The 12482-nt window shown below is 37.3% G+C and overlaps 1 protein-coding gene across 2 annotated transcripts in view; it reads right to left on the reverse strand.

Moving 5' to 3' along the window:
- myom1b (myomesin 1b) overlaps positions 1 to 12482 on the reverse strand; it is an 81427-nt gene that overhangs the window by 54309 nt on the left and 14636 nt on the right. For both annotated transcript variants that reach the window (XM_067423114.1, XM_067423055.1), the window contains exons 5-12: positions 11743 to 11900; positions 9212 to 9304; positions 9041 to 9129; positions 7746 to 7790; positions 7564 to 7587; positions 4463 to 4621; positions 3547 to 3708; positions 296 to 437 (exon numbers count right to left, since the gene is read on the reverse strand). In XM_067423114.1, the coding sequence (XP_067279215.1) occupies positions 296 to 437; positions 3547 to 3708; positions 4463 to 4621; positions 7564 to 7587; positions 7746 to 7790; positions 9041 to 9129; positions 9212 to 9304; positions 11743 to 11900 (872 nt within the window). The remainder of the gene's footprint in view (positions 1 to 295; positions 438 to 3546; positions 3709 to 4462; positions 4622 to 7563; positions 7588 to 7745; positions 7791 to 9040; positions 9130 to 9211; positions 9305 to 11742; positions 11901 to 12482) is intronic.

The following is a 12482-nucleotide window of genomic DNA, read 5'->3' on the forward strand; positions in this document are numbered from 1 at the left end:
GGTTCTCAACTCCCTAGAGATCCACTTTCCTGCAGAGTTTAGCTCAAACCTTGATCAAAGCATTTAGGGTATGCTAAAAACTCTGTTAACTGCATGTAACTTTCTAGTAAACCTGAAGATTAATTAGGTTGTTCAGGTGTGTTTGATAAAAGTTGGAAATGAACTCTGCGGGAAAGAGTTGAGAACCCCTGATTTATATTACACATAAGAAATTTGTATGGCTAGCATCTGCATTCTGTCTACTTTAGAGGTTTTTATATGATTTTCTGTGATGTTTTTATACAGATGCAATGACCTATCAACAAAGTAGCCCAAAATGGCACTTCCGCCATCCACAGCAGGCTGTTTCCAGGTGACGATGACGTAATCCTTATTGGCATCCTGACAGTGTACATCTAAAGGAGCACCGGGAGCACCCGCAACCTCACCGTCAGCATCTAGCAAACACACAAATAAAATAAAGTCTGAATGAATCGTTTACACATTTACTATTAGTTCAATTTCACATTGTCATATCATGCCATCTCTTGTGAAAAAGAACCTGAATGTGCACTTGTAGTATATTTTCAAAAAACGTATACTATAATATGAAATAAGGTAGTACACTTTCATGACTGCGCTTTTTAATCGTCAGTTTAAATTAAAGTACATTTTATATATCATTATGTTTAAATAATCTGATGTCTTGCTGCACTATGTCAGTTTAAATTTAGCCAAAACACATAGAAATATTTATATTATTACAAATCAGTTAAATTATGGTTTTAGGTTGCATTAACTAGGTCAGCTGGAACCTGGAGCACTTCCCATAACACCTGATGTACTCGTTACATCATAAGAAGCATGGCATCTATGCTAATATTAGTCTCTCATTTTATCCTGAGGTCTACTGCAGTCAGCCGGATCTGGGCCGTATACAGATCAGATGGTGGACTTGCGCCTAGACACGACCACAACGCATCCTTGAAGTGTCAGCAGAGATTTTGTCAACTAGACACTCCCTGTGAAGGCATCATCGACACGACAGTCAGTGGCACTGATCCTCAACAAACCACACGGAACCTCCTGTGTGATGACTTCAATCTTCAACCAGAAGGAACTGGACAAATACTCAGAATATTCCGATCTAATCTGACTTCTGACTGACACTGTTTATTCGTTGGCCAGAGGAAAACTGACACCCTGACTGAGCCTGGTTTTTCCCAAGGTTTTTTTCTCCATTCGGTCACCTGATGGAGTTTTGATTCCTTGCCACCATCGCCTCTGTTGTCTTTTGGCTTGCTCAGTTGGGGACACAAAATATTTAATTAAATTACTGATCTGCCTGCATTGGCACTATATGATAACTGACCTGAGTTGGATGACATCACTGTTTTCTCCAGAGCCGTTGTACAGCCGAATTAAATTCTGTTGCATTATTTTCCTATTTTTAAAACTTTGAAGCTTCTTTGAAACAATCTCCATTGTAAAAAGCGCTATATAAATAAAGGTGACTTGACTTGATTTAAAAAGCACTTATTTTGACTAACAAACTAAACCATTTGTTTTTAATTTAACTTTAGTGTGTTATTCAATATTACATATATTTGAAATGTACTAAATTGCAACTTGAAATGACAGTAATTATGAAATTGCATATATATCATATACAAGTTCTACTTAAGTGGGTAAAAAAAAAACTCTAATTAAAATTTAATTAAAATTCTAAAAGCTATTCAAGTTTTAAAAAGTATATTGCAACTACTATTGGGAAGTGTTGAGAGCTTAATTCGTCCAGACAGTCTCACAACTCCTTCATTTGAATGTCATGACAGCATAGACACGGGACGACAAGGATAAATATAGAATGAAACATGAGCTGTGAAGGGTGGCTCAGATAGACATGCAAAACTCACACAGAACAAGCCAAAAGATTTTGTCTAAGGCTCTTTTTCTTGTAAAACACTTAGCGTGAAACTAATTGTGATATTACTGTAATCACTAATTATTTATACTATTTTGAAACAAAAAACACAAAAACAACCAAACCCCTAATAGTCAGGTTCATCAAATATATTTAAAAAAGATTGGAATCATTTATAATATAATAATATAAAATTATATTATTTTAATATTAAATAATACTTTTGCTCAATACCAGTAAATGTTTCAAATAATTAAAGGGTGAAATTTACACTCTTTTTGTTACTTTATAGTACTATATGTATTATATATTTCCCAAGTTTAAACCGAACAATGTATAAAATACACTATTTTGCCAAAAGTATTGGGACACTCCTCCAAATCATTGAATTCAGATGTTCCAATCACTTCTATGACTACAGTTGGATAAACTCAAGCACCTAGGCATGCAGATACGTCTACAAACATCTGTGAAAGAATGGGTCGCTCTCAGGATTCAGTGAATTCAAGTGTGGTACATGATAGGTTGTCACCTGTGCAATAAGTCCACTATTAAATATTTCACGGTCAACTGTGAGTGGTATTTTAACAAAATGGAAGCGATTGGGAACAACAACAACTCAGCCACAAAGTGGTAGGCCATGTAAAAATCACAGACCAGGGTCAGCGGATACTGAGGCGTACAGTGCACAGAAATCATCAACTTTCTGGAGTCAATAGCTACGGATCTCCAAATTTCACGTGGCCTTCAGATTAGCTGAATAACAGTGCATAGAGAGCTTCATGGAATGGCCGAGCAGCTGAATCCAAGCCTCATATCACCAAGTGCAATGCAAAGTTGGATGCAGGGGTGTAGAGCAGGCTGCCACTGGACTCTAGAGCAGTGGAGAATGGTTCTCTGGAGTGACCAACAGGCTTCTCTGTCTGGCAATCCGACAGATGAATCTGGGTTTGGCGGTTGCCAGGAGAACGATACTTGCCTGACTGCATTGTGCCAAGTTTGGTGGAGGGTGGATTATGGTGTGGGGTTGTTTTTCAGGAGTTGGGCTTGGCGCCTTAGTTATGCTTCAGTATACTAAGACATTTTGGACAATTTCATGCTATCAACTTTGTGAGAACAGTTTAGGGATGGCCCCTTCCTGTTCCAACATGACTGTACACCAGTGCACAAATCAAGGTCCATAAAGTCCTGACCTACAACCAATAGAACACCTTTGAGATGAATAAGAGCGGAGACTGTGAGCAAAGCCTTCTCGTCCAACATCAGTGCCGGACCTCACAAATGTGCTTTCCAGAAGTCAAAAATTGTCAAAAAATTCCCTAAACCTTGTGGAAAGTCTTCCCAGCAGAATTGCAGCTGTTATAACTGAAAGGGTTGTCCAACTCCACATTAAACCCTACAAATCAAGAATTGGATGTCATTAAAGTTCATGAGCATGTCAAGGCAGGCATCCCAAAACTTTTGGCAATAAGTTCAATTGTCAAACTGCACTTTTTAACATTGACATATTCTATTTGTAGCAACAGTTTTAGTGTACCCTAAAAGCTCTTCATTTATTACAGTTACTGTATTGCCGGCATTAATAAAGTGGCGTGTAATAATGTAGCGGGCTGAATAAGAAATAGTTTAGTATTAGTCCTCACCTCTGACAAAGACATATGCAGAATGTGTCTCAAAGCCAGACTTGGTTATGACACGAAGTGTGTACAGCCCCTCATCCTCTTTGTTGAGGTGTGTGAGAGTGAGTGTAGCCCTGTCGCCGCTCCAGTGCGTCTGAACCCATTTTGATGGCACCAGCTGTTTATCTAACACACACACACACACACACACACAAACACATCCATGCATTATGCATCACAAAGTAGTAATAGTAAGCATTCCTGGGTATGCTGAAAATACATTTATGTATTTAAAGGAAATTGTACACTACCAGTCAAAAGTTTGGAATAATTAAGATATAACAGTAATATTATGAAATGTTAATAAAAAATACATTTTAAAATGTAATTTATTCCTGTGACGCAAAGCTAAATTTTCAGCATCCAGTCTACTCTTGTCTACAGTGTCACATGATCCTTCAGAAATCATTGTTACATGCTAATATGATGCTCAATTAAACATTTCTTATTATTATCAATGTTGAAAACAGCTGGGCTGCTTAATATTTTTTGGTGAAAAATGTAATACACAACCAGTAAAAAGTTTAGGGTATAAGTCTAAAGTCTATAAGTTTACATTTTAAATACATTTTAAAATATATTTTAACATAAAAATGTATTTTAAATTGTAATCATATTTCACAATATTGCAGTTTTAATTATATTTTTGATTAAATAAATGCAGCTTTTGTGAGCATAAAGGACCATACAACAAATATTGAAAATACAATCCGAAGTAATAACATTTTTGACTGATAATTGTATACACCAATCTGCAGGTAAATATTAGATATGTAAATATAAATTGATATCAGCACCAGCAAATATTAGCCATATTATGTGATCACATCAATTTTTTAAAAGATCTTATTAAGGCTTATTATTATTTTCAGAGACTCACCATCTCTGTACCACTCTATCTCAGGCTGGAAGCGTTGAAGTGAAGGGTAGATGATAACAGAGCAGCCCAAACTCAGCGTCTCACCCTCACGTCCAAAAGACACACCAAACTTCTCCACAATGTGTGTCTCGAATGTCACACCATACTCCAGACAAGGTGCTGCAGTACACACACAAATTAAATTCAGTTTTATTTTAATAAAAAAATATCCTTGTCGACGGATAAGATTGGCTCCAGGATTCAACATATACACACATTTGTATAATGAAACACACACACATACAATTCATATTGTACAATGTGTACAATGATGTATTACTCTGGGAATGGTTTGAAAGGTTTTCACATGAATACAATTTCAAAAACTGAAAGAAGACCGACAGCAGGCATCATTTAGTGAACTATTGGGTTTACACCAAATTCATAAAATACACAAGACACAACAAGAGAAGAGTGAATGTTAATGAATATAGAAAGATATTTGCATTAACAATGCTGAATGCATGAAGACATATACAGACACACACAGATACTAAAAACGGAAAGAATGAACAAAAGATGTTTATAAAAAAATGTTCTCACTGATGTACACAAAGAAGAGCTCACAAATAACAGATTACTATATTGCCAATATGCGTTGAAGGAATATTATTGAATACAGCAAACAAAAACATCTTTACAGTAATGCACATATAATAAAAGTCAAAGGGCGTGTGGAATACACTTTTGCTAGTTTAACGATGGAAAAAACTGTCCAAAAGGGTTTTCCTAGTCTCTTAATGAGTCATTGGTGTGTTTGGGGCATAACATGCAATAAACCAATCAGATTCTCATCTCCCATTTCCTTTAAGCAAGTTGCGATTGCACCATGGCGGCTTCCCTATTTACATGGAGAAATTAAATTTGCTAGCGGAAAGACTTAACACTTCTCCAGAGATGAATCCTTTTTTTTATTAATATTTAAAAATGTTTATGTGCTGTTTATGTTACCCTGTGGGTGTAATAAGCAGAGTGTATGCATGTTGTGCACCCACCTATATGCGCATACTAATGCACCCTTTAAAAACCACAAAAAAATACTACTCTATTGACTGTAGACCAGGTTTTTGTTGGTCAATGGTGCAGTCATTACCTTAAAATATCAAGCAACCAACACACCTAGTTTTCAGACCAGCAAGCCCATCGGTAAACAGATGGCCACGAGTGCATTTGCTTTTTAAAGGGGTGGTTGTATGCAATTTCACTTTTTTAACTTTAGTTAGTGTGTAATGTTGCTGCTTGAGCCTAATCAGTATCTGCAAAATTACAGCGCTGAAAGTTCCATGCAAACGGAGATATTGTCTTTTAAAGTTAAAAACGGCCGGTTTGGACTACACTGAGCTTCTTCCCGGGATGGTGATCATAAACCTTTGCTAGTCCCTAAAGATGTTACTGGCAAACTGTGCTTGGCACTTTAGCCAATAAAAATACATCAAACTACATTTGGCCATCTAACCAATCTAAGACCATTGTGCTTTTCGGAGGGATGGGCTTCATAGAAGCAGGAAGCAAACGAGCCGTTCAAAGGACAGTGGAGACAGCGGTGTGGAATAAAGGTCAAATATAAGAAAAATATGGCGTATATATATAAAAAAAGAAGTATTAAGACATGTTATACTGCGCCCCATAAACACAACCAAGCCTAAAAAAACATGGAACAACCCCTTTAAACAATGTGGCGCATGATGTGAAAATGATAACTGTGTCAGGCTGAAACTAGCAAAAAACACTTGCGTCGTGTTTGAAAAACTGCCAGATTTACATGTGCATTACAGTCAACATGCTTTTTTTTTTTTAGTTGTTGTTTTATGGCATTAAATGATCTTTTATTATAAGCAAGTTGCATTTAATATTTCTTTAATATTTCTGTTTTGTTGGAGTTTTTGTGCACTATCAAGTAATGTAATATTGGCTTTGTTGTAAAGTTTGAATGTAAAGATAATGTTATTTTTTATTTTTTATAAGGATAGAATTTATAAGTTGAATTTATAAGGATAGAAACAAACATTTAAAGGGGTCATGAACTACATTAAAAAAAGCTAAATATTCTCTGAGGTCCGCTTATAATGTTAGCAAGATTTTTACTTCAGAAAACATCCTAATTCAGAAGTAATAAGCTATTTTTTATCGTGTTTTTGACCCTCTCTTTGAAACGCTCCATTTTAATAGATGTGCCAAATACAAGACTTGGAAATAAACGCCCACTGCTATGATTGGGTAACTGTTTTTGCATATTAAAATGATTTAACACCCCCACTACATGTGTGGAATTGTTTTGAAAACTGTTCACCTCACTTGTTTGAGCCAGAGTCTGAAGACAAATCTACACCTTAAACACCAATGATACTGGTAATGATGAACATTTATGTGAATCACAGATGCTTTATAAGTCCTGGTTGTGACAAATAACTTTAATTATTTGGAATTACCGCAGTTACAGTATAGTTGACAGGATAACTTGTAGTGTTTCGTGTAAACTAAACTTCTGTACCATGGTTTGTTGCATTGTTGTTCTTATATTCATTGTTCATAATTTTCAGTAAAGTGAGTATTTTAGTACATGACATATGCAAATCGGTGGGCAGTGCAAAAGAGGTAATGATATAGGAATAGGCGTTGATCTTCTTCTGCAGAGACGGATTTTGTCACACTATTACATCATACTGACTAAATCCGAAACTAGTCATTTTGGGAGCTTAGTTTCAATAAAAGCTGCTTTTGGACTAACAAGAAAGACTTGAGTTCTGAAACTTACAGGTTATTTTTATAGTACAATGACCTCTTATATGTCAAAAGATCAAGGAAAAGTTTATTTCTCAATGTCCAAAACCCCTTTTAATATTTGGATGATATCAATTAAGTTTTCAAAACATCATATTGTGTATAACTCGTCAAAGCAATCATGAATGTCCTCGATACATTCATTAAATATGCTCATCAAATAAACAAAGATAGAGAAGTAAAATAATGAGATGGGACGATCATGCACTTAAGATGATCAGGGAAACCAGACGAAACTAAAACACCACAAGACATTACAAAAAAACCTTCGCCACGGTTACCTTCAAAGCCGTACTTTCTGCTTTCTGCACCCAGCGAATTGGAGACAAAATAGCCATTAGCCAGCTAGCATAAAAAAAACTTTTGTCTCATGCTGACAGCTTCACACACTTAAGCAAAGCACGTTTACATTATCTGTGAAAGAAGAGAAAGCTTGTATCTGATTTTATTCTGAAATACTTACGGAGTCTGGGAGCTGGCAGAGACTCATCAAATTCTCCTTTGAATCCTAAACATCATATTACACAAAAGACAAGATTTTATGATCCATTTAAAACATTTAGAAAGCTACAGCATGACACACATTTTATCATTTGTAATGTGCTATGCTAGCTGTTAATTTGAATATAAACGGAGAATATCAACTGGATTCATGGCCACCACTCCATTTAATTAAATTATGCTTAAGTTAGTTGGAACAACTTCATTTTTATGACTAAAACTTAAAAATGTGTGTTAATGCTACAAATTACTAAGTTCCTCTAACTTAATTTAGTTTGTTGGTTGAACATTAATTAAAATTCATCATAACCACACTGTTAACCCAAATTAGTTGGCAAAACTTAAAAAATCTGAGACAGTCAGTTGCCTCAAAATGTTAAACTTAAGAAATTCAAAGTTTAAGTAAGTGGAGCTAGCAGGTTTTTATTGTGTAGGCCTACTTTTTAACATTTGAATTGTTCTTAATTTAAAATGTTTGAGAACACTAATTCATACATTAAACTTAACATTTTCATGCAACCTCAAAGTGAACCTTTTTTGTTAATATAAACTTAGCCAGCTATAACAAACTAATTTAGAAAATGCTATCATGCTAACATGTTAACAATGGCATGGTGTAACGCTCGCTGAATGAGTGCCATATTTTAATTTTAGCTCTCCCTTTTGAGTGCATTAGGCAAACCAAGCTGGGAAACAGAAATCCCAGCCAAGTTTCAGTTAAACTTAATTTTTTCTAAATTAAAATAAATAATTTCATAAAACTCAAAACTATGAAACAGTTAGGTTTACTTAAAATATATCAGTTTTGTGACCTTGAAAGAAAAATAAAGTGCTAAATACTCATAAAAGTTCATTTGACTGAACTAATTAGTTTAATTTAAGTTTGTCCTACTCAAACCAAATAATTAAATAAGTAAATAATCCTATTCAAACCAAATAAATAGTTTACATTGTGATGCAAACTGTTGTGTTCATTTATTTTATTTTAATATTATTTATTTTTATTTTTATTTATTTTTATATTATTTTTATTAGCCAAAACATTTGTTTTTAGAGTGTGGCAACACAATTTTTCAGAGAATAACAGGATTCTAATGGGTGATATTGTGATTTCAAAATGGAGACATTTATTAGCTGTATATTCAAATGCTTGAGTATAGAGTACAGAGCTTTGCAAAAGCTTAAGTAACCACAGGATGTAGTTGTGTTCTCTAGGACAGTATTAAGAGGAGTTCTGATGATTTAGTTCAGACCTACTTTTGACGACAACAGAAGCAAAAGCAGAGTTCTCGCCCTTGCTGTTCATGGCTGACACTCGATATTGTGCAGTGTCATCAAAATCACATCTGGAATTAGAGACAGATGTGTTACACACACAACCATTGCAGATCACTTTGACTGTGCACTTTGAAAAACATGTGCGATCACCTGTTGATCTCCAGGGAGTGGACATTATAGCTGCTCTCTACTTTGTACTTCCCTGGCTTGGACATAGGATCAATGCTAACATTGTTCTTGTACCTGAGGGAGGAAAAGAATGGATTGAAATACAGCAAGATAATGCAGTGCATCACAGCTTTTTGACTGGAAAGTGGAGGCAAGGCCAAGCTCACCCTCACTGATCTGTTCATATGGAAAGAAATTACAAATAAACTGCTATTAACCATACTATATGCATAGCAAAATAAAGATTCAAAGTCCAGTTGTGTCACCACAGCACGACGAATGCATAGTCCTTCAAATGCAGCCTCAAAATGTACCCTTAAAGATACAAGAGATGGACCCTTCGTGGCCTTTCATACCATATACGATTTTTTTAAAGAAATTGCCAGATTAAAGGTAATTTTTGGGTTCAACTTGAATAATCTAATTTATTTAATGATACAAATGTAATTTTTTTTTGTAAATAACTTAAAGTGTTGGGGCACATGACTATTAACTAACTGATTCAGTAATAAGTAATTGTGGTTATGGGTTTTGAAGTAGTTAACATAATGACAATCATTAGCTAATTATTAATTTAAGCAGACAACTGGAAGTTGAAATGCATGGCTTTGACCCGTTATGGTTATTAACACATTAATTTACATTATTAGTTAATATAATATGTTATTAAGGAATGAATACACTATGACACTGTGGTGTGGCAAGCAGCGGGGCGAGGGACCGCGAGAGCGGGCCGGTGATTAATGTTAACGAGTGCCAGCTGCGTGGCACACCGGTCTCGTCTCGCGGCCATGTGACGGGAGCATAAAAGGAGGAACGAAGGCAGCGGAAGACGAGAGAGGACCAGGCCTGGAATTTATGTTTAGTTTTGTTTATGTGTTAGTGTGCAGTCGTCCGTGAGGGGCTGCCCGCGGTTTTACGTTCATTTTGTTTATTTATTTTGAATAAATGTTGTTGAAAGTTCGCCGGTTCCCGCCTCCTTCCTTCCCAGCTGCTAACTTCATTACATTGGTGCCGAAACCCGGGAGGAAGGAGGGACGCGCTGTCGGAGAGCCCTCGCTGCTGAGGGGGATCGCGGTGCTGAGGAGTTCGGGCAGCGCGGATGATGAAAGACCGCGAGGGCTGCCCGAGGCGATGGTGCTGGAGCGGGAAAGGTGGGACAGAGACCTCGCTGTCGTGCCCCTGGGTCGAGGTGGGGTGGCTGCCGTCCGAGAGGGAGCAGAGGAGTCGCCGGGGGCCGGAGCCTGCTGCCATCCGCCTGACAGGGGAGGAGCAGGGAGCGCGGGGGGGGTCCCTCGAAAGGAGGAGTCACCGCCGGCCGCCAGGGGGCGGAGGAGGATCGAGCTGCCCACCAGGCGTCCAGTGCCATCGCACAGCACCGCGAGGAAGAGCCGCGAGGAAGAGCCTCTCGGCGTGCGGAGGGCCGAACGGCAGTGCGTCTGGGAACCGGACCAGATTTTTTTTTTTTCTCTTTCTTTCTTTTTTTTCCCTCTCTCCCCTCTCTCGTCCGCGGGCTCCTCGTGCTCCCGTCTACATTTCTCTCGCCCCTCTGTCCTTACCCCCAGGTGCCGCGGCCGCCGTGATCGCCCCCCCCGGGAGAGGGGGGGGGGAGAAGAGCGCAGTCTCAGGAATGCCCCCCGGCCTGCGAGGGGCGATGGGGGTATGTGGTGTGGCAAGCAGCGGGGCGAGGGACCGCGAGAGCGGGCCGGTGATTAATGTTAACGAGTGCCAGCTGCGTGGCACACCGGTCTCGTCTCGCGGCCATGTGACGGGAGCATAAAAGGAGGAACGAAGGCAGCGGAAGACGAGAGAGGACCAGGCCTGGAATTTATGTTTAGTTTTGTTTATGTGTTTGTGGGCAGTCGTCCGTGAGGGGCTGCCCACGTTTTATTTTGTGTGTTTGCGGGCAGTCGTCCGTGAGGGGCTGCCCGCGGTTTTACTTTCATTTTGTTTATTTGTTTTGAATTAAAGTTTGTTGAAAGTTCGCCGGTTCCCGCCTCCTTCCTTCCCAGCTGCTAACTTCATTACAGACACATTTAACTGATAACAATTTAATGAGTACTTAATCTATTAATCATGTAGAATCTTCATTAGTGGCTGATGCAATAATCATTAATAAATGGGTTAGTTCACCATTAGTAATACATTAATTGATTATTATCTGTGCATAAATTAAGCATGAATTAATGCATATCAGTGCACCCGTATTGTAAAGTGTTACCAAAAATCACTTGAAAAACAAATTAAATTAAATTAAATTAAATTAAATTAAATTAAAAAACTATGAAAAAACATATATTGAAGCCTACTAACTAAAATTAAAATATAAAACTGAAAATATAAAAATAAGATATTAAAAAAACGAATGGATCTCAATTATACTAAAATAACATTGTTTGTCACATATTACTCTTGACATAATGCGATCATTAGAAGTGTGCACATATCTGTATGTCTGTAAGCTTGTGTTTTTGTGTAAGTATGTGCATGCTTGTTTGTGCATACTAACTCACCACACGACACGTGGTTCAGGCCATCCTGAGATGGTACAGTGCAGCCTCACACACTGTTTTTCCCAAACAGTGTGGGAACGTGGCGCGGTCACAAACTCGGGCGTGTGCATCAGGCTGTCTTCGTTCAGACGCTTATGGTACTCTTCGTTCTCATGGATCTGAGGATATGCAGCCATATTGTTTAGAAGGTGGTGATGTTCTTTGGTCATAAATGCATTATGAGCATGCTGAAAAAACTAAATGTAATGCATTTATGACCAAGCACATCCCTATTTCGTAAACTGACTAATGGAATATTCTGCGTTCAAGGTGAGATTTCAATTAATCTCCTTGATTTGTTAAAACAAACAAACAAAAAAATTATACAGTAATTTACTTAATGAAATAAAAGGCAATACACTGTTCTGAAAATATAACCATGAGAATTGAATGTGTAAAACATGTTACTGTATGTATAATTAGCTAAAAATGTTGCTAAACTTCTTTTTGCAAAGTTAAATATTTCAGCTCGTCATAACTACAGTGTACTTATTACAGAAATAGCATACAGTGCATCCAGAAAATGGAGTGAATTCATTATTTTCCTCAAACTTCTACAAACAATACCCCATAATGATAACTTGAAAGAAAGAAATATTTACAAATGTATTAAAATGAAAAAACTTTTAAAAAATCACACACAAAAATCACACACAAAAATCACAAGTACACATGTATTTACAACATTTGCCTTGACACTC

This window comes from Pseudorasbora parva, chromosome 1, assembly GCF_024679245.1.
Source record: "Pseudorasbora parva isolate DD20220531a chromosome 1, ASM2467924v1, whole genome shotgun sequence".
NCBI lineage: Eukaryota > Metazoa > Chordata > Actinopteri > Cypriniformes > Gobionidae > Pseudorasbora > Pseudorasbora parva.